This window comes from Hyperolius riggenbachi, chromosome 3, assembly GCF_040937935.1.
Source record: "Hyperolius riggenbachi isolate aHypRig1 chromosome 3, aHypRig1.pri, whole genome shotgun sequence".
NCBI lineage: Eukaryota > Metazoa > Chordata > Amphibia > Anura > Hyperoliidae > Hyperolius > Hyperolius riggenbachi.
In genome coordinates this window covers 449,686,890-449,712,761 of record NC_090648.1, presented here as the reverse complement: position 1 = coordinate 449,712,761, position 25,872 = coordinate 449,686,890, and the positions used below count along the sequence as shown (strand labels likewise).

Sequence of the window (25,872 nt, the reverse complement as noted above, 5' to 3'; positions counted from 1 at the left end):
CTCTGTCCCCTCTATGGATCCCCGATCAGCTGCCCCATGCAAAGTGCCCGTTTACACAGCCCTGATCCCTGGATCCATGGCCCCCACCCTCGCTGACATGATGCTAGCTTGCCAGCTTCTCATTGAGGGCATGCCATTACGTGGGCGTTTCCAGCACCACCCCTCCCACCTACATCACTAAGGTTGGGGCAACCTTTCCATGAACTGTGTCTCCATCTTGGAAACTGGAACATGCCAGACAGACCTACCGCAAGTCTTCTATTTGTCTTACAATCAGCCCATTATCGGCTAGACAGACAAAAGAGAAAAACAATGCAAACACATTGACAGTTTTAACATGTGACTGATACATATCTTCCTGATTTAAAAATCTCTGTTCTCAGACACACTGTTTGTGAGCCACAATCTCTACCCTGCTGGACGTCTCACAAACTCCCGCAAAGTCCAGCCACACAAATCCCACAAAATATGCAAACACTCGATGTTTACAGAAAAGACCGCCTCAATGTCTTCCCATCGGGCCTAGATAAACTCTTTAACCTTGGCTGGTTTTGTGTAAGACACAAAACCATGTTCCAGTGTTTCTAGAAATGCTGCTTAAACAGAGACTCTGCAAATCAAGTATTTTAACTAAACTCAGTTAAAGTAACTGAGGCCCACGAATTCAATCATATAATACTTAAATTCTAAAAGGTGGTTGTGGTGACAGAGATTTTTTTTTCAACGTACACAAATCGTAAACGTAAACGGTCAGTAACAGTGAATGAACTACAAGCACAACACTTAACTGAGACAAGAGTGAAAGACAGTGACACTAAAAGACTGTCTGTCACACATACTCAATACAGGCAGCCGCAGCAGTCAGAAATAATCACACAGATACTGGTCTGCATGCTAACTGGTACTGCAGCTGCTAGTTTAACACTAAATCAACTAACAGTACAAATGAACTACACTACACAACAACTACCTAATCCCTAACCTACCTACAGGCTAGTAGGCTAAGGCTACCTAGGCTAGCAGGCCTAGCCTGCACACACCTAAAAGCTAGCGTAGCACTGTACACTGCAGTATACACTAGCTGACTGAAAACTATAACACTCAAAACAATATCTATCTATAAATCAGTACAATAAATGTGTTCAGAATGTGTGAAGTAGCAAAAAAAAAAATTGGGTTTACAAGGTGAAAAGCACTTGCTCAGACCAACAATAGCACTGGAGATGCTCTCAGTACCACAGAGTCACAAGCATGGACGAGTTCTTTAAGATGGCCGACGCGTTATATAGAGGAGGGGAGGGCAAGGCTCCTCTCCTCTGATTGGTTGCTAGGACCTCGGTTGGATGGCCCTCTAATTGGTCCAATGACGACATCCCCTGGATACCGCCGTCATCCGGATTTGTGACCACGGGTTAACTCGAATTCGGACCCGTGATCATTATCGATCACAGGATCCGAATACCGAGCCCATGATCATGAAAATATGGCTCGTGATCATGTGATCATAGGTAGCTACAGGTGCCTCTTAGTATTAGGTAGCTAGAAGTACCCTCAGTATTAAGTAACTAGAGGTGCCCCAGACTGAAGGGAGATTTTGTCAGTGGAATGCCGAGAGCTGGGTGAGTAACCTCTCATTTACACTCTCATCCGAACTCTGCATAGGGAAGGAGGGTGGTGCTCAGGGAGGGGAGTGAACCATCTTTCCATCATCAGGTGCCTGTAGGCACGTGCCTACAGTGCCTTATGGTAAATTGAGCCCTGTGTACAGGATTAGAGCGATTCGGGATTTGAAAAATTTGAGAGCTTTGAAAGATTCGAAAATCTTGAACACACACTGTTGATTACATGCTGCATGACCTTTGAATAGTAAGCCTGGCTGAAACGGCCACTCAGAAGTAAGCTTTAGAGATGGCTCGAACCCACGATTTTCGGGTTCGCGAACCTCGAACTCGAACTTCCGAAAAAGTTCGCGAAACTGCAAACTTTTCGAACCGCAATAGACTTCAATGGGCAGGCGAACTTGAAAAATTACAAACACTGTTTCTGGCCACAAAAGTGATGGAAAAGATTTTTCAAAGGATCTAACACCTGGAGGGGGGCATGGCAGAGTGGAATACATGCCAAAAGTCCAGGGGAAAATTCCAGATTTGACGCACAGCAGGGTTATAATCCCTAAAAGGCAGAAATCACATTGCATTGCTAAATTGGAGGCCTAAAGTGCTTGAAAACATCTTGCATGTGTATACATGGATCAGCAGTTAGTGTAAGTAGTGTACTGCTTCACACTGACCGACCAAACTCATTGTGTTGCGCACCGCAAACAGCTGCTTGTGTAGTGATGGCCGTGCTGGACTGGTGCGCTCCATGGCGAGAGTGCAGGAGATGGCGGTTTTCAAGCCCATATGGTCGGGCTGAGGTAGCTCAATGACAAAACAACAGTGACTGTCCAGCTGATCGAATTTGGTCTGTCCTCAATGAGACAACAACCTTATTATCTTGGGTGTTCCCCCCCCCCCTAACACACTCATATAGGTCATTACTTCATTGTGATACGCAAGCCGCTTCATTGTAGCAATGTAACGATCACGAAGGGGAATTGACACATGTACATGCCTTTTGTTTTGTTGTTGCAGCTGCAGTGCAGCTAGAAAAATTAGGCATGTACACGCACCAGAAAAATGATTATTATGTTTGGTAGCAGCCACTGCTAGCAGCAGCGGCCATAAAAATTCAGGAATCCACCCGAAGTCCTGGACCCTGTTGGTGGTGGAAGAGAAGGCAGTCAAGCGGCCTGCAGGCAGAGATGCTGTGTGGGGACTGACTTAGTCTTGGGGCAGGAAGTCACATGGCTTGCAGGCAGAGATGCTGTGTGTGGGGACTGATTTAGTCTTCAGGCAGGCAGTAGCACTTCGGGATCCACGCCTCATTCATCTTGATAAAGGTGAGGTACTGAACACTTTTTTGACCTGACTGCTGGTGGTATAATACAATGTGCAGTTACACAGGTGCAGTCAAAATGTATGCACTGACTGCTGCTATAATACAATTTTGCAGTCACACAGGTGCAGGAAAAAGGTATGCAGTGACTGCGGCTATAATACAATTGTGCAGTCACACCGTTGCAGGGAAAAGGTATGCACTGACTTCTGCTATAATACAATTGTGCAGTCACACAGGTGCAGGGAAAAGGTATGCACTGACTGACTGACCGTATTGTATAATACAAAGTGCAGTCACACAGAGGCAGTGAAAGGTATGCACTGAATGTGCTGGGCCTGGCACAGTACAGTAATTAGCAAGGGCCAGCTGCGACAGAGAGGGCTGTATATGCAGTGTTAGTGGCACATACCCACACAAAAAAAAACACATCAGAAGAACATTAGCTCTCAAAAGAGCTGTTTTTGGGTGCTTTTCATCAACAAATATCAGTAAGGAGCAAGTTAACAGACCTCCTATCGCTTTCCCTATCTCTCTAACCTCTCCCTTCTCTCACTAATACAGCAGCACACATAATAAGAACATGGCCGACACTGCTGCCTTTTATAAGGGGGGGGGGGGGGCTCCAGGAGGGAGTGCAGCCTATTTGGCTGCCATGTGTCTGCTGACTGTGATGTAGAGGGTCAAAGTTTAGCCCAATGATCTAGTATCGGGGCGGGTCGAACTCGCTAAGTGTTCGCGGTTCACAGCAACCTCGAACCAGCGAAATTTGCATGAACATGTTCTCCGGCGAACCATTCGGGCCATCTCTAGTAAGCTTGAGTGTGCGTTCATGTTGAGGATGTTTGTGCCAAAGCATGTGCATGTGTTGGTGGTGCTCTCAACAGGATACATCTATTCACAAATGAGCCTGCGCATTTTCGCAGTTCACTCTACAAACCACATGGCACACTGTTTACCCAACTAGCACAGAACTCCATAGAGTCTATTGACTGCTAAAACAAAACATTTCTAAACTTTTAGTTTAAAAATCAATCCAAAAACTACAACTTTTTGTAAAGCAAAAATGTTAAGATAGTTCAGAAAAATCTGTGCTACGCACATTTTTTTTATTCAGAGATAAAAGTGTTACATTATCATTCTTATGCAAGAAGAAAAAGCACGGACTCCGGCACTCTACAAGTAAGTCTTCTTTTACTTTCAGCCACATAGAACAGGTACAGCAGAAAGCCCCTACTGTCTACAGCTGTTTCACGTGAGTTTCACGCCTCTTCAGGACACGTGGGGCCTGTCACCCTTAATTCCTACCCCACCTATATGCAGGTAACCCCTCCCACCACCTAACCTCTCTCTCATAGGGGGGGTGGGGAGGGGCAAATGCTAGATCAGGAGTCTAGGTGACAGTGTAGCATAACATAAATTCCTACCTAGACCTTTTCTTAAAAAAAGCGTTGGCTTCATCCCTCTCATTAAAACCCAGATTCCCCAGAGCCTCAGTACATGAAATCATCAGGCCTCCCTTTTTGAGAGTTAGTCATCTCTTGAACCGCCCCTACCGTCGCCTTGTACAAGCTCCAGTCCAGCAAAGGAGAGACAATCAGCATTACCTGAATGGGCTGAAATAAATGCTCCTTTAATGCCTGGACTGTTCTGCCAATATAATAGCGACCACATGGACACCACACACAGTAAAGAACATACTTAGTATGGCAATTGATGAATTATCTGATTCTCCAAGTGATAGGACCAATCTGAACCATTTTACCCTTTCTAATAGAACAACAGGCACTGCAATACCCGCAACCAAAATTCCCCTCCCATTATTTCTTTGTTAACAAATTACCTGAGTCCTCCTCCTTCTTCCTAACATCACTGTTTACCAATACCTTTCTAATTGTCTTTCCCCTTCTAAAACTGACCCTAGGGGGTAAGATAGTTATATCTTTCAAACTACTATCCATCTTTAAAATTTGCCATTGGTTTCGGGTGGCCTGTCAAATCTTTTTAGAAAGGGGTGAGTAATCAAACACAAAATAACACCAATTTATTTTTGGACCTGACCAATTTTTTCTGGTGAGCAACTGTTCTCTTGGAATCTCCCGGGCTCTTCGCCTAGCTTACGGCTTAGGAATCCTGACTCCACCCCTTTTTAAGTAGCCTCCTTAGCTTGCCCTTATATTTTTCTATTGGACTAGATTTTAGCTCCATATAGGTAGATGCATCCCCCAATTGGCGATATGTCTCTTCTAGATGCATCTCTCTAGAAAGGATGACTAGGTCTCCCCCCTTATCTGCAGGCTTACAAATAATGTCGGTCCTGGATTTCAGCCAACCAAGTGCCCTTCTCTCGCCTTCTGTAATATTCATTGAGTCTTTGGAATAGATACAGGGCTTAATTTTATTAAGAATCCCTTTATGGAATATATCTATAGGGCTTCCTGGGGTAATTGGCGGATTAAAGGTTGACCTACAAAAGGATGTAGGTCCCCTGTCTGTACTCCTTTCCTTTCCTCTCCCTCCCCCTTTCTTTTTTGACCCTCTCCTTCTTCAAGGAGCTCTCTTAAGACCCCCAATGTTTTCTCATCTTTGGCATCAAAAGCGGCACTGGTGCTGAAACCCAATGGACCCACACTTGGATTCACCACATTCGATTCATTTTTGCTCTTAAAGAATTTGTGCACATTTATTTTCCTAATGGCTTCCAAAAGATCTACTTCAAACCGACACATGTCAAAATCACTTGTAATGCAGTAATTCAGTCCTTTAGATAATAATGTAAGCTAAGGCAGTCCTTTGACAGCACTACGTTGGATAAATTAATGACTCAGTTCTTGTTCCTCCTTACTATTGGTACTTTCAGGGTGTAAATCAACCACTATTCCTGGCCCTCCCACTGTATCTGTTTCCTTTAATTGGGTAGTCCTCCTATAGCTCCCCCGCCCCTTCTTTGCCTACGCCTAAAGGGCGATTTCCCCCCTTCTTACTGGGTCCAGAACAATTACCACCACGCTCACCGGTGTTAGGTGTAGCTTCATCCTCTGCCCCACTAACTTTTGACCCTGATTCTGTGGTCCAACCACCCCCTCCCCCATTAGGGCCCTTCCCAGGTTTTCCATGGGGTTTGTTAGGTTTAGGAGATTTGCCTGGTTTGTTGGATTTAGGGCAGTTCTTTTTAGGTGCTCCTAAAAGTGTTACTTTTTCATTATGAGTTTTGTTACGCATGGGAATGACATTTAATCCTAAGCTCTTGTAATCTTTCTCGCGTCTTGGAAAAATGTTTTTGCACTAAATCTCCGGAATAAATATCATTGGCTAACATGTTTTGTTTGGCAGGACATGAAGCTAAGGTGTATTTGGCTTGTTGCAAATAGAACGTGTCAAAGGTAACTTTAGAAAAGTGTTTAATTTGAACTTTGGTATTCTAGCATAGTTCCTGGATAATTTTGAAACTGGATACTGAGTGGACAAAATTAAATAGTATTTATTACATTGTAAAGACGGATGTGAAGAAAGTGGAGATAAAATGAATATGTTGATGGGTCATTCCAGCCAAGTGGTGTATTTCAGTTTTTGTCTAGGCTGGAGTGCCTATACTATATTTCAGTTTTGGTCAAGGCTGGAGAGGCTATGGTATGTTTCAGTTTTGGTCAAAGCTTGATAATAGACAAATAGAGAAAATAACAGACATAATAATAGAGAAAACAAGGGAATTCCAGAGAATGTCTACTTTTGCTTTATTGACTATTCTAAAGCTTTTGACTGTGTAGATCATGGTAGACTGTGGCAGATTCTCATGGCAATGAGGATACAAGGCCATCTCATTTGTGTTTTGAGGATTCTATATTCAAACCAAGAAGCAACAGAACTGAGTATGGCATAATTGATTGGTTCACAATTGTCAAAGGAGGGCAACAAGGTTGAATATTGTCTCGTTATTTAGCTTACCATATTTTTCCAAATAAAAAATGGACTTTTTCTTTCCTAAAACTGAGGGAAAAAGTTGGTGCATCTGATATTCAGAATATATGGTGCAGAGTGCGCAGAGAAGCACTTACCGATCCTGCTGCTGCGCTCCTCTCCACTTCCGTCTCAGATCATCTGGACACTCTACGCTCTGATCATCGAGGGTGCCGTTCTTTACACATCAGGACCCCAGCTGCCATGCGCCTCTTCCCCAGTCTCCGTCTTTAGGCTGCAGCCACTGCACAACCTTCCACTGGGAGGAAAAGGTCCATAAGATGCCCCTGTCCATAGACGCACCTGGTTAAGTAATTTTTTTGCCCTCTAAATCTAGGTGCGTCTTATAGTCCTACTTTTCAGTGGCTTATATTCAGAAACGTATGGTAGATGCTGAATATGTAATTCGGAAAGCTGGTTTGGATGAGCCACATGCTGGAATTAAAATAGCTGGAATATTAACAATCTGAGATATGCCGATGATAGCACTCTGACTGAAACTGAGGAAGAATTGAAGAGCCTAGTCATGAATGTTAAACAAGAAAGTGCCAAAGCTTGTCTACTGCTTAACATTAGTTAAAGCTACGGTCTTCCCAGCAGAAACATATGATTGTGAAAGTTAGACTATAAATAAGGCCATGCGAAGAAACATTTATGCTTTTGTTTTGAATTGTGGGTGTGGAGGAAGCTACTGAGGGTTCCCTGGACTGCTAGAAAATCTAACCAGTAAACACAAAGAAATAAGGCCAGATTATTCTATAGAAATCTGGTTTCTACTATTTAAACACAAATACTTTTGTCACATAATGAGAAGAAAGGATTCTTTGGAAAAATCCTTGATAATTGGAAACATTGATGTCAAAAGAAGAAGATGGCAGCAGAAGCTAAGAAGGATATACAGTGTATGTGAAGATATGAACATGCCTATGCAACAACTGAAAGAAGCAGTGAATGATTGATAGTAAATGAAGAAAACAAATTGTGAGGTAGAGCATTTAAAACAAAACCTCTCACTGCTGCTAGATGCCTTCAGGGTCCCTCACAGTTTGAGTTTATTCTTAAAGAGAACCCGTAACCAAGGATTGAACTTCATCCCAATCAGTAGCTGATACCCCCTTTCCTATGGGAAATCTTTTCCTTTTTTCAAATGGATCATCAGGGCAGGGGCTCTGTATGGCTGATATTGTGGTGAAACCCCTCCCACAGTGTGAAGTCAGGACCATTGTGATGAGGGACTGTGGGAGCCTTGTTGCATTGTAGCAAATAACAGCTGTTTCCAACTGCCAACAAAGCCAGCAGCAACTATTTCCACTGACATCACCTGCCAGCAGTACAAATGTCACCATGTGATAAATGTCAGAATGTAAATCAGGGAGAAGAAAGATATTACAATGGGCAAGGACTGACTAAATCATTTATACATAATTATTGTAAAAATTAAATACTTTTGTTCATTACATTATTTTCACTGGAGTTCCTCTTTAAGGTGCAGACACACACTCAATTACTGTCACCTGCAGGAATCCCGCGGGCAATGTTTTCTGGCTGAGGGCTGTACAGAGCATCGGTACCCTACTCTAGCTAGCAGTCTGTTGCCATAAACGACATGCACACAAAGCGAAACTGGTAAGGAGGAGATCAAAGCACAGGTTCTGTACTTGGCTGAAATTATCTGAAACTCTGGATCTCGTGGCGACACCTTGCGAAGGAGCGGGGGCCACTATATATACACTAGATTATCGGCAGAGACAGCCCAAACTGGACACCTCGACTGACAACCATCTAGCATATGAACGAGGCTCAACTCTACCAGCTGCATGCTTGTCCCCAATATATGTCTTAGACGTGTACACAAAATACAGGTGCAAGGAAATTTGGGCACCATGGAAAGAGCCAAAAATAGAATATTGGTAACACTAACCAATATTATTCTATTTTACAGTGGTAATTCAGATGGTAACATTTCAAGAAATGTTACCAATATGTTACTACAGCTTAACCTAACCCTACACAGAACCCTCCCACCTCCGATGCCTAACCCTAACCACCCACCTGCCAATGCCTAACCCTAACCACCCTTCTGCTGATGCTTAATCCCAGACACCCCCCCCCCCCCCCCCCCCGATGCCTAACCTTAAGACCCACTTTCCTAACCTTAAAACCCCTCTTCCTCAGGCCTAACCTAACAACCGCCCTTCCTGATGCCCAACCTTCAAACTCCCCTTGCTAACACCTAACATTAACCCCTCCCCCCTTCCTTTCCCGGTATTAAAATCAAAAATATACTGGAGGTGAAAGCGCATGCTATTTGTAGCTGCAGTTTGCATAGCAGGCAGCTCCAGCACCCTGTTGCCCAAATTTCCACCTGTAGATGATATTTGTAGGAGCACCTATGGTCACCCCCAAGCCTCTGCAGTGCCTATAGCACCAAAATTACCTACTTCGGACTCAGATATTTATTATTATTATTAATATAGCGCTGACATCTTCCGAAGCACTGTACAGAGTATATATACTGTAAGAAGTTTTAACTCAGGATGATACCATTTATTGGCTAACTAAAAAGAATAAGAATAAGTGAGCTTTCGGCTTTGCAGTCTTCATCGGGCTTACAAGATAATGTATGAATTATCTTGTCACTAACTGTCCCTTGGAGGAGCTCACAATCTAATCCCTACCATAGTCATATATGTCTATGTATGTATCAAGTCATGTATATATCATAGTCTAGGACCAATTTTTAGGGGGAAGCCAATTTACTTATATGTATGTTTTTGTGATGTGGGAGGAAACCGGAGTGCCCGGATGAAACTCACGTAGACATGGGGAGAACATACAAACTCCATGCAGATGTTGACCTGGCTGGGATTCGAACCGGGTACCCAGCGCTGTAAAGCGAGAGCGCTAACCACTACGCCACCATGGTAACTTCATATCCACCTTCAGGTTTCCTTTAGCAACTCTAGGCTTCTGGGGAAAACATGTACACACTTCTAAGTACCGTACATGTCAGATCTTCTAGGATTTAGTCTGACCTTTTCATTCATTTTTTGATTAGTTCCACAAGACGAGATTAAAAATTAAGAGGGATATATTCTTGATATCATCTTTGTACAGACCGTGACCAATGGAAGTATCATAACCAAGACATTTACAATTAACTTAATCACACTTCTAATGTTTCAGCTTTTACTTCCTGGAATAGGGATGATCTGCTTGTCCAGTGGGGTATATATAGAGCGAGATGGGGGAGCAGTTTGATAGGAATCCACATACATCCTTCAACCATGAAGACCGTTGTGTGCATATTGGTGGTTGCCGTCAGCTGCTGCTTCAGTAAGTTAAGTATTGCATTGCTATTGTATGGCTTATTATAGAAGATTCAATAGTCACTTTTTTAGGTACTTTCTATCAGAACTGCATGTGTTATTGCGCTTTGTAATCACTGTTAGACAATCATTATTGTAGAAGGCAGTAGAAGCTGATTGGCACACAGCGCTGCCTTCCTGCTGCCAGGTTTACTGCTTCTGTGAAGGAAATTACATGAAGCAGGTTTCATGACTGAACTGGATATCTTTATTACTTATAGTTTAATGAGCATGTTAGTAAATTGTATATATTTTTTTCTTTCCTGTGGGCTGCTTAAAGATTAATTTTAATAAGGCTAGTAAAACCAAAGAGTCCTGATGAGAAGATAGTGCTGAGTGGTTCAAAAGCTCATTATTTTTCTTTTTTGGGAGCCGAATGAACTAGATTTTATGCACATTGACTTGGATGCGGTCTACATTTCAAAGATAAAACTTCAGCCCTTGAATTGAAAATACAGATATGAGATACTGGGGAAAGTTCTATTTACCATTCCTACTACTCAGACAATTAATGATCTCTTAAAAGAAACCTGAACCGAGTAAAATTATTTAAAATAAACATATGATACACCTGCAAATAAATATTACATACTTACCTCGCCATTGATTCCTCTCAGAAGCTCTCCATTTGCTTCTAACAATAATTCCTTCCAGTTCTGACAAGATTTTGTCAGAACTGAAGTTATAACTGAAAGAACAACTGATGTGCAAGGTAATGTCCATGTTTCCCTATGACTCATGTGGGCGATATTATAGTCTAACAGTGTGCTGATCGGGAAGCTGTTATAGAGTAATTGCCATTTTTAAAATGGAGGATGGATAATTCCATTGATCACAGTGAACAAATGGTACTTACAGTAGGAGAGGAGAAAGAGTTTGATAAGAAGAAGCATGATGTGTATATGTTTATTTTGACTTTTAATTTTCAGTTCAGGTTTGCTTTAAGCTTATTTACAGTTCAAGTTGGAGCCAAGCTTGGTTTAGAGTCTAAAATACTGTTTGAAAAAAAATGCATTGGATAAGTGGATGCTTCATATATAGTGCACATGTAAATAATATTTACGGTAACTTTTTGAAAACTGCTCCATTATTTCTCCTTGTAGGCACAGCCGCAGCTAACTGCATAGAGACATGTGCTTCTCAATGTCGACAAAGCAATAATAATGAACTGGCCTTTCTCTTTAATGCCGTGGTAAGTCCAATGCATATATCCCCAAAACTTCAGCGCTGCAAGGTCTTTTAATTCAGGAATCCACCACCAACACCCCTCACAGTGCAGGCTTACCAGCTTCCTATAAGACCCAAATTATAAGGTCTGAGCGTGTGTGTGGTCAATGTCCCCACCGATCTATAACTTCCACGTCCTGCGATCTCAGATGCTGCTGATATTACTCCTCTGAAGATATTCTCCGCATATGAAGGTATAATGTCATAAAGCAAAAACAAAATCTAAGTGCTCTCTGTATTCATTTAAAAAACAGGCACTTTTATTCATATAAAAACATTGACAAATACTCACATAAGGGCTCTTGTTATATTTGGGGATATATGTTATTATGAAGTCAATCTGAAGGACTTTTTAACTTCTGGGCAGCTCATGGAACTTATATAACTCTTTGCGCGGTGATTGTTTTATCTTTTAAGTCCAATGCATAGTCAAGTAAAAAAATAAATTAATAATAATTATAATAAAAAAAGGTAAAACTCTACTTTTGTTGAGAAAAAAAAGAAATTACCTCCTACCTACGTGGATCTTGCCTTTAGCACAGAAAAGGATTAGGATGAAATGCAGCTTTTGCTCACTGCTGATGATCACCTGGCGGCAGTGGCGTTCCTATTATAGGGTGCAGGGGGCGTGGCGCACCGGGTGATGGATGGCTAGGGGGGTGGCGCCATGACCCCCCACAGCAGCAGAGCAGGAGGGGAAAGCAGCGCTAGAAGTTGGGGCAGTGGGGGCAGCAGTGGGGAGGGGGGACATATCCCCCCCTCCCTCACCTGGGACCCCTCCTTCTGCCTCTCTCCCCCTCCATAGATTACCGGCGGCAAGTGCAGGGGCGGCAAGAGGCATGCAGAGAATTACTTACTACTTCCGCTTTCCAAGCGCCCGCAGCGTCATATCGTCACAGATCTCCGCCTTCAATGCCACCCACTGTGCTTCCTGATTAGCGGTAGCACAGTGGGCAGCATTGAAGGTGGAGATCTGTGACGACATGATGCTGCCGGCGCTTGGAACGTGAAAGTGGTGAGTAATTCTGTGCATGCCTCCTCGCCACCCCTGCACTTGCCGCTGGTAATCTATGGAGGGGGAGAGAGGCAGAAGGAAGGGTCCCAGGTGAGGGAGGGGGGAGATATGTCCCCCCCTCCCCACCGCTGCCCCCACTGCCCCTCCTTCTAGCGCTGCTTCCCCCCTCCTGGGGCATCTATACTGGGGCAACTGTACTAGCTATACTGGGGGCAACTAAACTAGCTATACTGGGGGCAACTAAACTAGCTATACTGGGGGCAACTAAACTAGCTATACTGGGGGCAACTATACTAGCTATACTGGGGGCAACTATACTAGCTATACTGGGGGCAACTATACTGGGGCAACTATACTAGCTATACTGGGGGCAACTGTACTAGCTATACTGGGGGCAACTATACTAGCTATATTGGGGCAACTATACTAGCTATACTGGGGCAACTATACTAGCTATACTGGGGGCAACTATACTAGCTATACTGGGGGCAACTATACTAGCTATACTGGGGCAACTATACTAGCTATACTGGAGGCAACTATATTAGCTATACTGGGGGCAACTATACTAGCTATACTGGGGGCAACTATACTATCTATACTGGGGGCAACTATACTAGCTATACTGGGGCAACTATACTAGCTATACTGGGGACAACTATACTAGCTATACTTGGGGCAACTATAGTGGGGGAAACTATACTAGCTATACTGGGGGCAACTATACTAACTTCATTGGGGGCAACTATACTAGCTTCACTGGGGACAGCTATACTGGGGGAAACTGTACAAGCTACACTGGGGGCAACTGTACTAGCTATACTGGGGGCAACTATACTAGCTTTACTGGGGCAACTATACTGGGGCAACTATACTAGCTAATACTTTAAATAACAGCTCCGCCCTCATCCGGTCATGACAACGCCCATTTTTTACCTCGGCGCGCAAAGCACGCCGCAGGTTGTGGCCACGCACATTTTTTTTAGGGGGTGGGGGTGTCTTTTAACCACTTCACCACTGAGGGGTTTTACCCCCTGACCACCAGAGCAATTTTCACCTTTCAGCGCTCCTTCCATTCATTCGTCTATAACTTTATCATTACTTATCGCAATGAAATGAACTATATCTTGTTTTTTCCGCCACCAATTAGGCTTTCTTTAGGTGGGACATTATGCCAAGAATTATTTTTTTCTAAATGTGTTTTAATGGGAAAATAGGAAAAATGTGGGGAAAAAAAAAATTATTTTTCAGTTTTCGGCCATTATAGTTTTTAAATAATGCATGCTACTGTAATTAAAACCCATGAAATTTATGTGCCCTTTTGTCCCGGTTATAAAACCGTTTAAATTATGTCCCTATCACAATGTTTGGCGCCAATATTTCATTTGGAAATAAAGGTGCATTTTTTTCAGTTTTGCGTCCATCCCTAAATACAAGCCCATAGTTTATAAAGTAACAGTGTTATACACTCTTGACTTAAATATTTAAAAAGTTCAGTCCCTAAGGTAACTAATTATGTATTTTTTTTAATTGTAAATTTTTTAATTTTTTTTTAATTACAAAAAAAAAAAAAAATGGGGAGTGTGGGAGGTAATGAGTTAATTTTTTGTGTAAAAGTCATTTATTTGTATGTGAAAAATGTGTAGGGTGTAGTTTACTATTTGGCCACAAGATGGCCACAGTAACTTTTTGCTTTATTGCGACCTCCAAGCCTCCTTCCGGAAGCTTGGAGGAAGAATAAGGAGGCTGGACACGTGAGTTTCTTCTCACAATGATCGCGCTGCCCATAGGAGAGCAGCGGGTCATTGTGGGGCTTAGATCAACGAACGGGAATGGATTTTCCCGTTCATTGATCTCCGGGCGAGCGGGCGGCGGCGGTTTTACTAGCGGCGGGCGGCGTGTTTACGAGCGGGAGCGCGGACAGCGTCGGGAACGCGGAAAGTACGTGTTTCTCCGTCCCTGGTTTTTAAAGGATGGAAAAAGGGGCGGAGAAATACGTACGCGCGGGGGTAAAGTGGTTAATACCCAGCACCGGGTGCCAAATGCCCTAGGTACGCCACTGCCTGGCGGTGGGGGTGAGCATCCACCAGGCCCCTAGACTCTCTCCAGGCCCTGGGCAACTGCCTAATATTGCCTGATCTGGCTCTGCATTAGCGTTATCACTAACATAGTGGCTTAGCTAGAGATTATTGGGCCCTATAGCAAAAAATGTCATAGAGCCATCAGATGCAGGCACTCTAGAGCAGCCTTTCTCAACCTTTTTAGAGTCGAGGAACCCCTACAAAATTTTTAAGGTCTCGGGGAACCCCTGCATAAATTCACACCACTTTTTGTCACGCCACAATAGTACCAGTGTCATATTACATACACAGCAATCACTACCCCATGTTACAAATGCAAACCCCACATTAGAATAGCAACCATTACCCCACAGTGCAGCAATCTCCCCAAATATGAAGTGCAACAATTACCCCTCAGTTTAGCAATCACCTCACATAAGAATAGCAACAACTACCCCATAGTACCCCAATCACCCCACATTAGAATTGCAACAATTACACCGCAGTGCAGCAATCTCCCCAAATATGAAGTGCAACTATTACCCCACAAAGTAGCAATCACCCCACATAAGAATAGTAACAATTACCCCACAGTTTAGCAATCCCCCCACATAAAATTTGAAAGAATTACCCACAGTGTAGCAATCACCTAATATAAGAATGCCAACAATTACCCCCACAGTGCAGCATTGGTGTCAGTGGACTTTGAATGGGCACATGTCATGCGTCAAGTGAAGTGTCAGCTATGTCCCTAAGAACCCCAATGAGTGCAGCATTCCAGAACCAACCCCTGCATGACTCCCTGTGCACAAAGCGGCTTGTGGGTGGGTAGGGAGGCCGCATCCTGGCTGGAAGTGAGAACTGGCTGCAGGTGAATGCCCAGGACAGCACATGTCTGGCTATCTCCCCCTCAAAAAATATACGGTGCTCAGTGCTTGGTGATCAGCGGGAGAAGGGGGAACATACTCACCGTATGTATTTGCCTCTATCTTGTTTTCTTCTCCTCCGTGCTGCTTTGCTCATCTTGTACGCACCATCACTACTGCTCAGGCTCGTCTCCTTCACACTTCCCGCACACGCGCTAAATCCGCCTTCTGTTTGAAGCATGATGGGCACTTAAGCAGCCCAATAGGAGAGCTGGGTGATGCGACGCAGATTAGATAAATCTGCCGGACGCACCAATAGAGCAGTGGGACTATTTTGTCCCACGAAAATGGGGAAGCAGGACTATTTTGTCCTGCAAAAGTGGCAAAATTGCCGCGGAACCCCTGAAGGGATCTCACGGAACCCTAGGGTTCCGCGGAACCCCGGTTGAGAATGGCTGCTCTAGAGCAATGCCGCCTGCCCCTACCCTATGGATATGAGTTAATTGGGCAGTTTACATTCTCAGGCTATCTTCACTGCATATAGTCCATGGGCACCGAGATAAAATGAGAGGGAGGAGAAACAAAAAGAAAGTTAAAAATGAAAACATCAAGTACCACCTGGGCCCTCTCAGCTCCAGGGTCCCATAGCAATTGCTATGGCTGCTATGGCTATAGCTACATCCCTGTTCTCTAACTTAGTAAAAGAACCAGCTTTTAAACCACTGCAACCATTATATCAGGCATAGTGGGATCTGAACCCCTCTATAACAGTGATTATAGATTGACGGTACCTCACATTAAATTGGAGCATAGAGTACATGATTTTTATATTAAAAATTATATTTGCTTATCATAAAAAAAAAAATGAACAGTCACAAGTATTATTATTATTATTTAGTATTTATATAGCGCCGACATATTACGCAGCGCTGTACAGCGTATATATATATATCTTGTCACTAACTGTCCCTCAAAGGAGCTCACAATCTAATCCCTTGCCATATGTCTATATTATGTAGTGTAAGTACTGTAGTCTAGGGCCAATTTTAGAGGGAGCCAATTAACTTATCTGTATGTTTTTGGAATGTGGGAGGAAACCGGAGTGCCCGGAGGAAACCCACGCAGACACGGAGAGAACATACAAACTCTTTGCAGATAGTGCCCTGGCTGGGATTCGAACCAGGGACCCAGCGCTGCGAGAGAGCTAACCACTACGCCACCGTGCTGCCCAAGTATAATTTCCATCTAACGCTATTTCATCTGATCAGGCCTTTATAGTCAAGCAAACATGAATCTTCTTAGCACATTGGAAAATACAGAGCAAAATGCCAATGTTGGATGTAGTACGACATAGGATTGGAAAGGGTTTAGTGTGCAGGGAAATGGGAAATGAGGAGTTCTTGGGATAGAAGAGCTATTGCAGCACAAATTGTTGAAAAATGTGACGCTGGATATGAAAAAAGAGTGCCAGAAAATACAAGGCATCTTGCCTTACCAGTCAGAGTGCCCATTCTGTCTCCTGTCCACATACACATACAATGGGAACATGAGCTTCAGAACTCGATAGTGGAGCAATAGAAGGTGACCAGGTCTGATGGTTCATGTTTACTTTGGCCTTCAAATTCCCCAGATCCGAATTTGTTTAAGCATCTGTTGGATGTGTTGGGGGAAAAAGTTCAGTGTAGTCCCCTCTTAGTAGCTTGCAGGTAATTCTGTTAATGCCTTTGTTCTGTATAGCCTAGGTTCTCACCATATGGTAGGTGTTCCCCAGGGGTAGGTTAGGAAAGCCCAGGGAAGTACTTAAACCTGGCAAAGACAATCCATTATAGTAAGTTTTGAGAAAACAATGGTAAATCATGTTTAAACACAGTATTTAGAGTTAATTAAAACCATCAAAACGTCCCTAACAAATATAAATGCATCCAGGGGTACTTAAGGCGATGTTCCTCACAGTAGGGGTACGTGGCCAAGCCAATCATTACTAGAGGGCTACATAATATAAAAAAAATAAAGAAACACTACAAGAAAACTTAAAGAGGTACTAGGCAGGTTTTTCTGTTTTAGCTAATGAGTGTCTGTACAGTAAATTATTTATTCTCACAAGTTGTGTGGGATGCTAAGCATACTTACCACAATCAAAAAAACTCTTTGAGGCCTCTTGCACACTGCATGCGATTCCGATTTTTTCTTATCTGATCCGATTTTTGATTCCGATTAAAAAACGCACTGCATGCAGTATGTTTTTTAATCAGAATCAAAAATCGGATCAGATAAAAAAAAACAGACTCGCATGTAGCGTGCAAGAGGCCTTAGTTGGGCTTTAACAACATGATTTCCAAAATAAAATTTCTTTCTTTTTGCTTTTTAATAGAAAATCAATGGCATCCCAGTCATTAACGCCTTAATAAACTTCCTGGATGCCTATGACAGAAGTAAGGTAAGAAAATGAATTTTTAACGTAAGTGAGTGTAATACATTCTGGAATATACCGTACTTACTGAGATACAGAGTCCAAAGCTTTGCCAAATAGGTCAGCCAGCCATATTCATGTCAATTCCAATTTCTAAAGGGATACATTATTCATACCAACAAAATGTGGATAAGCACAACAGGAAGAAGCTGCCTGGCATGAACAACTACAATTGGTTGGTGCCTCTCGTTTGTTGTCCCTTATACCCTCTCCAAAGAGCAGAATAGTCTGCTTGGCTGTGGCACAGCAGTGTCTGTAGAATGACGTTTCCTAAAACTGTCACCTAAAATGATCACTAATGGTCATTTTTAGGCAACAATGTTTCCATTTCTGTAGCGGCTTTAGAGCACCACACGCCTAGTACGGACACGCCTCTTCCTTTTTCTTTTTTTTTTTAACCTATAATGTTTTGTGATGATTTGGCAATTGACAAAAATCTTACATATACTTCTATTTTTCAAAAAAATGATAATTTTTCCTTTTCAAAACAAAAGTTTAGTATTAGTATAAAAGGGATAAGAGGCACCCAGGAGTGTATACAACTAGTTAAAAACAAATAAAATAGAAAAAAAGAGGAGGTGGCTTACCTCACTAACAGCAAATTTATTTATAAAAAATATAATACATTTTTAATAAGCACAGGAAACACGTTTTGTAAGTCTCTGTCCACTTCGTCAGGCCAAATAAAGGGCCAAAGGGTTTCATAAGCCAGACGCAGAGCGCCTCTTACCCCCTTTGTGCTTGCGAGGGCTAAGTCTGGTCACCACATGGCTGATGCCACATGTCAGGACCTTACTGCTTTTGTTCAAGAGTGCGACCATCACCACTCTCTCTGCGTCTGAGTCGAGTTTGTGCATCTCCACCTGCTTCCAGTGCTTGATTGCTTCCTTTGCAACCTCCCTTTGTGAGTACTCATTTCGCCTAAATTTGAATTTGTTATACTTTAAGATGTTCTGCACCATTTGGGCTCCTGTTGTCTCCCTCCCACATAGTTCAGTATTAGTATGTCCATAGGGATGAGCAGAAATTACGCCTATGCGTAATTACGCATCATAATTTGCATTTACGCAACGTAATAGTAATGAGAAATTTTGGGGGAAAAGCGTTATTAATTTTGTAAGCATTCGTAATTACGCATGAATTTACACATAATTTTGTGCTGATTTTGGCGGTCAATAGCAAAGCCCCATACATGTTATTGCTATCAAAACTGCTACATAGGTTAAAAAAAAAAAAAGAATTTTTCAAAAAGACCTTGTAGTTTTTGAGAAAATCAATTTTAAATATACAAACAAAAATAGTTTTTAAACTGACAATTTTTTTTTGAGTTTAAAAACCATTTTTTCTTTGCATTTTTAAAATCGATTTTCTCAAAAACTACAAGGTCTTTTTGAAAAATTATTTCTTTGACTAGTACCCACTATTCTCCTTCACATATGTATCCGTTTTGATAGCAATAGTATGTATGGGACTTGCTATTCACCGCCAAAGTCATTGCCAAATATACTGCCTATTCACCGCCAAAGTCGGCACGAAATTACGCGTAAATTCATGCATAATTACGAATGCTTATAGAAAGTCAATTAACCTTTTAAAAACCGCTCCATGCCAATCGGCGTGGAAGCAGCGGCAGCCCCAGGACCGCTACACGCCAATTGGCGTGAAGTCCTAGGCCGGGATTTTGCAGGAGATTGCGTGTACTCTGACTCTGACAGCCGATCATGGTGATTGGCTGGCGGGGAGAGGGAGGCAGGGACAAAGTCTTCCAGCACCCTAGACTGAGACACCAAAGTGCGCCCCCCATCCCTCCCTCCCCAGCTGCCACACACTGACTGCTATTAGAGTAAGAGGCTCCCCAAGTCCCCCAACCACCCCCCTTCCCCCAACAACTTAATCTCTAGTTATCTGGCTTGCAGTCACTGCCATGTATCCCCTTTTCTTATTTCTCTCTGCTTCAAACACGATAGGGGAATGATAGCTGAGTGAGTTGTGCGCCCTGAGGCTGGAGCATCTCTCGCCTCTGCCTTGGCCCAGCCCTGGAGGACTGCCCTCCAAATAAAAAAAAATAGCTATATTTATTTTTAAAAAATACAATCAAATATTTATAAAAAAAATAAACACAGGAGACAGGATCAGTAATCACAGCCCACCAACAGAAAGCTCTGTTGGTGGGCAGAAAAGGGGGGGGGGGAATCACTTGTGTGCTGAGTTGTACGGCCCTGCAGGGAGGCTTTAAAGCTGCAGTGGCCTAAATTGTGAAAAATGGCCAGGTCACTAGCGGGGTTTAAGACTGTGGTCCATAAGTGGTTAATTTAACAATTTGTAATTATGTATAGGCATAAACGCAAAAAATGTACGCATACATTTGCATAATCGTAATTAGCTGATTACGATCATCTGTCCATAACATTGAGTTGTACAATATTCCCTCCTTTTTTAGACTTCGAGCAACAAAGACGAATTAGTAAATTCTATAAGAGATCTTAAGGTAATTTTTTTTTCTTCTTATCTTTAAAATACAAAATATCCCTTGACCAGTGTTTTAGCTTAAAGATGATTATCTGTATAAAAACTAGAATGGGATCTATTTTTTGTGGATGAATAATAATATTGGATTTATACAAACCTTTTAATTATGCACAACACATCAATGACTCCAGTAAGACGCCACTTTTATTTTACTTTAAAGAGGAACTTTAACCCAGGATTGAACGTCATTTCAATTAGTAGCTGATACTCCTTTTTCCATGAGAAATATTTACCTTTTCTCAAATAGATCATCAGCGGGGCCTGTGTGGCTGATATTGTGGTGAAACCTCTCCCACAGTGTGATGTCATCAGAATCAGAATCAGAATCAGAATAGATTTTATTCGCCAAGTACAGGATCGTACAAGGAATTGTTGTTGGCACTACAGAGCAGCAAACCTTCATGGACAGGAACATAACTATGATTGACAGCATACATATAATTACACATAGACTACAGGATTTTAGGAGTACAAAAATACAGTACAAAATACACTGGGCGAATGCCCAAAACAAGCAGTTTTACAGCATCCACTATGCAATATGCGGCGCAGCCCCGGTAGCAGTTAGCGTGTCACAGGGATGGCGAAGAGGGACGCTGAGTTGAGGGCCTGGACAGCTTGGGGGAAGAAAGAGTCCCTGTGTCTGGAGGTCTTGGTGGAGATAGTTCTGAGGCGGCGCCCCAGTGGGAGAAGATTGAGGTAGCGATTGCCAGGGTGGGAGTGATCTTTTGCAATCCTGGTTGCTCTGGACAGCAGCCTGGAGTGGTGCAGGAGCTCTAGGGGTGGCAGGGAGGTGCCGATGATCCTCTCTGCAGATTTGATAACTCTCTGTAGTTTGTGTTTGTCCCTGGCGGAAGCCCCGGGGTACCAAACAATGATGGAGGAGCAGAGTACCGACTCGATGGTGGAGGAGTAGAAACGGGTCAGAAGGGCGCGGGACATGCCGAACCTTTTTAGCTGGCGCAGAAAGTACAGCCGTTGTTGGGCCTTTTTTTGCAGTCTGGAGGAGTTGCCGTCCCACCTTAGATCACTAGAGATGGTGGTGCCTAGGAGGCGAGCGCTGGGGACCCTGGAGACCTCAGAGCCCTCAATGAGCACCGGTGGGAGGACAGGTTTTTTCTTCCTAAAATCAATGGTTAGTTCAACAGTTTTAGCTGCATTGAGGACAAGCTTGTTGGCCTTGCACCAGTTGCAGATCCTTTCTATCTCCTGGTGGTAGGCTTGTTCGCCACTCTTGTCCATGAGGCCTATGATGGTGGTATCGTCAGCGAATTTAATCACTTTGACTGAGTCAGACTGTGATGTGCAGGAGTTTGTATATAGGGAGAACAAAATCGGGGAGAGGACATAGCCTTGGGGGGCACCTGTGTTTGTGGTTTGCTCACGTGAGAAAAGGGAGTCAAGCTTCACCACTTGGGTTCTGTTGGAGAGGAAGTCTTTCAGCCATGTGCAGATGGAGGGGTGCAGGTTGAGTTGGATCAGCTTGTCATAAAGGATGTTGGGGCTGATGGTATTGAAAGCGGAGCTGAAGTCGAGGAGGAGGATTCTGGCATAAGAGTCCGGTTTGTCCAGGTGGGACAGGATGTGCTCCAGGCTGATGTTGATAGCATCATCTACTGACCTGTTGGTTCTGTAGGCAAACTGGAGAGGGTCAGTTTGGACAGCTGTGGAGGCTTTCACGTGTGCCAGGACCAGCCTTTCAAAGAGCTTCATGATGTTTGAGGTTAGGGCAATGGGTCTGAAGTCATTGAGGTCAGCAGCACCTGCTTTCTTCGGAACAGGGATTATGGTGGACTTCTTCAAGCATGAGGGGACTTTGCATTCTTTCAGGGATTGTGAGAGCAGGGTTGAGAGGATAGGGGCCAGCTGGGCAGCACAGGTTTTTAGGCACTGAGTTGTCACGCCGTCCGGGCCTGGAGCTTTTCTAGGGTTCAGTTTACTCAGAAGTTTCTGGACCACTCCCTCATCTACCGTTAGAGGGACGGAGGGGGCCCCATTAGCCAATAGTGGGACTGGGGGGCAGAGGCAGTGTTGAGGGGTGGGGCCAGAGCACTGTGGGCTGAGGCGGAGTCTGGTTGTCTTTCCTCAAACCTGCAGTAGAACCTATTTAAGGCTTCAGCCAGCTCGAGGCTGGGGGTCACGCGTTGGGGAGGGGATTTGTAGTTGGTGGCCGCTTTGAGGCCTTTCCAGACCTCCCGCGAGTTGTTTGAGCAGAGGCTCAATCTCAGTTTGTCAGAATAGGACCTTTTGGCAGCTCTCACTTCCCTGTTTAGGGAGTTCCTGGCTTTCTTGAACTCCTCTGGGGTGCCAGACCTGTGGGCCTCTTCCTTGGCTCGCCGAAGCAGGCGCAGCTTGTTGTTAAACCAAGGTTTATTGTTTGGGAACACCTTGTAGGTTTTGGAGGGGATGCACGTCTCCTCACAGAAACTGATGTAAGAGGTGACGTTATCTGCCCATTCGTCCAGGTTGCCGTTTGGAGGGACGAGGACCGACCAGTCGGTGCAGTCGAAACAGTCCTGCAGTTGTTGTTTGGCCTCACTTGTCCACTTTTTGGCTGACTTAATGTTTGGTTTGGAGGACTCAAGACGTCTCCTGTAAGTGGGAATCAGTTGAATAAGGCAGTGGTCGGAGTTGCCGAGGGCGGCCTGGGGGGCGGCTTTGTAGGCATCCTTGAGAGTGGTGTAGCAGTGATCCAGGGTGCTGCTGTTCCTGGTAGGGCATGAGATGTGCTGAAAGTAGCGTGGCATCTCCGAGCGGAGATTGGCTTTGTTGAAATCTCCCATGATGATGAAGAGGGAGTCTGGCAGGGCGGTTTCCCATTGTGAGATGGTGTCGCTTAGGCGGCGCAAGGCTTCCTTGACATTTGCATCGGGAGGGATGTAGACGCCTGCAAGCACGTAAGAGGAGAACTCTCTTGGAGAGTATGTGGGTCTGCAGTTGAGGAGAAGGAGTTCTACGTTAGGGGAGCAGCACTTGGTCAAGATGGTTGTGTCTGGACACCACGTAGAGTTGATGTAGAAGCAGACACCACCTCCCCGTTTTTTTCCCGATGTGACGGGGTCTCTGTCGGCACGGAAGAGGCTGAAGTTGGGGAGATTTAAGGAGTTGTCAGGAATGTTATCGTTGAGCCACGTCTCGGTGAAACAGAGGATGGGGGAGAGGTTGATCTGGGGCCTGGGGCTGAGGAGAAGGAGCTCGTCAAGCTTGTTGGGGAGGGATCGGACATTAGCAAGGAGGATGGATGGAATGTCCGAGCGCAGCCCTTTCCTTTTTAGTCTAACAAGGGCACCCGCACGTCTCCCTCTGTAACCATTGTTTTTGGTTGGCCGAGGGGCTCTGGTGTTGAGGAGGGAGATGTGGTCCCAGATTGACTTCCTTAGTGCCCTGGGATCAGGAAGCACCCCTGAGCAGAATTCCCAGCAGGCAAGTTCATCCCTGCTATAGGAAGTGTGGTGAGACGGGGGGCACAGGTGAAGGAGTTGTTTGATGGTGGGTTGACTTCCCTCCATGTGTGGGGAGTACATGGGGGAACGGACAGCGGTGGGATTTGTCATCTGTGCATCGAGAGGACAGTGGGATGAAGCTAGGCAGCTCAAAACCATACAGTTTTACAGTTAGCACTAACAGAATGTCGGACAATGAAACAAATACCCAGACAAGGAAGTACATAAGTAGCCCCTGAATGTTTCTGACCATGAGGCAATGACATTTCAGTTTGAGTAAGGCAATAAGGGTACAGTTCAGTGCGGAGGCATGCGGATTCTAGCGATAAACAGTTCAGTGCAGGCAGTCAGATTTGAAGCTATATACAGTTCAGTGCAGGCAGTCAGATTTGAAGCTATATACAGTTCAGTGCAGGCAGTCAGATTTGAAGCTATATACAGTTCAGTGCAGGCAGTCAGATTTGAAGCTATATACAGTTCAGTGCAGGCAGGCAGATTTGAAGCTATATACAGTTCAGTGCAGGCAGGCAGATTTGAAGCTATATACAGTTCAGTGCAGGCAGGCAGATTTGAAGCTATATACAGTTCAGTGCAGGCAGGCAGATTTGAAGCTATATACAGTTCAGTGCAGGCAGGCAGATTAGGCTAGATACTGTTCGGTTCAGTGCAGGCAGATTTAGGGGCTGCAGATGTGTTTGGCAGATCAGTCCGTGTGTGCAGGGTAGTGCCACATGCAAAGCAGCGGGAAAAAGAGTACTGAGTCTCACCTGTGGTCGCTAGCAGACGAGGAGCATGTTTTCCATCAGTGGCATGTTTCCAACAGTCATGACCATGGTCCTGGCAGTTTGCTGCCTGTGAACCTCATTGCATTGTGGGAAATAATGTCTGTTTCCAATTGCCAAGCAAGTCATATCTCCCTCAGTGCATAGAACTCTCAGTAACAGACATTCTGTACAGATCATCTGGCAGACCTAAATATGTCACCACCAGTGATACATTTCAGACTAGAAATCTGGGTGAGGAAAGATTTAACAATGAGAAATGGATATTGTATTGTATACTGTATAGCGGTAAATCCTACGCCGCGTCAGGCGTAGGCAGCCACAAGTGTGGTGTAGGATTTCTCTGAGCTCTCCGACCCAACTTGGGTTGGCTACAGTGCTGTATACTGAAGCACTTATACATCAAAGAAACAGTGACAGACAGCTTCAGATAAGGTTTTACTACAGGGAAGTTCAAAGGGTCATTAGCTCTGCTCTCTTGAATAGTTTGAGATACAGAGTGTGGTTTGTAAATTGCAAATATTAGAGAATGATGCAATGTTATAAAAGAAAAGCTATACAAGTGAAAATAAAAATATGAGACTCTTTTCTTTGCTACTAATGTTCTATTAATTATCCGTACTACACATACAACTCATTACATCATACGTTTTTTTTTTTCACTTCAGTGTCACTGAATGCATAATAGTGTGAGCCATAATTAGTGCTGAGCAGTGCTCTCATTTTGTCATTACTACTTAGGGATGGTCAATGACATACAACTCGTTGTGATTTGATGCCGGATTATGCAAATTATGTGTGTAGCTTAAAAATGTACCAATCGAATCCTGCCGCGGTGGAATGCGATTGGTCCATTTTCAAGCTGTACAAATGTGTATGTATAATTTGCATAATCCTGCATCAACTCGTAACAATTTGCACCTCACTGACGATCCCTATTCCTAATTTGTTATATTTGTTTATAAAGAATTCTCCGAAAAATAAACAAAAAAACAAAAGGAAAGGTTATACTGTAGCTCAGCAGTGCTGTCAAGAACAAAATATTGATTAACAATTTTTTAGTACAACAGAGTAATCAAGCAGCTCGGGGTGACCCAAAACCACAAGGAAAGTATAGACGTCTCTTGTGGTTTTGAGTCACCCTGAACTACTTGGTTACTCTGTTGTATTGGTCCAAGGCAGCCCTATCCCATAGAGCCATATCTATCCCTGCCGTGC

General features: G+C 43.8%; 1 protein-coding gene across 3 annotated transcripts in view; it reads left to right on the top strand.

Moving 5' to 3' along the window:
* The window catches only part of LOC137561660 (PE-PGRS family protein PE_PGRS47-like), an 85,218-nt gene that overhangs the window by 22,098 nt on the left and 37,248 nt on the right, over positions 1-25,872 (top strand). For 2 of the 3 annotated variants that reach the window (XM_068272978.1, XM_068272976.1), the window contains exons 2-5: positions 10,081-10,230; positions 11,366-11,454; positions 17,802-17,867; positions 20,341-20,388. In XM_068272978.1, coding sequence (XP_068129079.1) covers positions 10,182-10,230; positions 11,366-11,454; positions 17,802-17,867; positions 20,341-20,388 — 252 coding nt within the window. In that variant the 5' untranslated portion in view covers positions 10,081-10,181. The remainder of the gene's footprint in view (positions 1-10,080; positions 10,231-11,365; positions 11,455-17,801; positions 17,868-20,340; positions 20,389-25,872) is intronic. The other variant, XM_068272977.1, reaches the window with a different exon arrangement.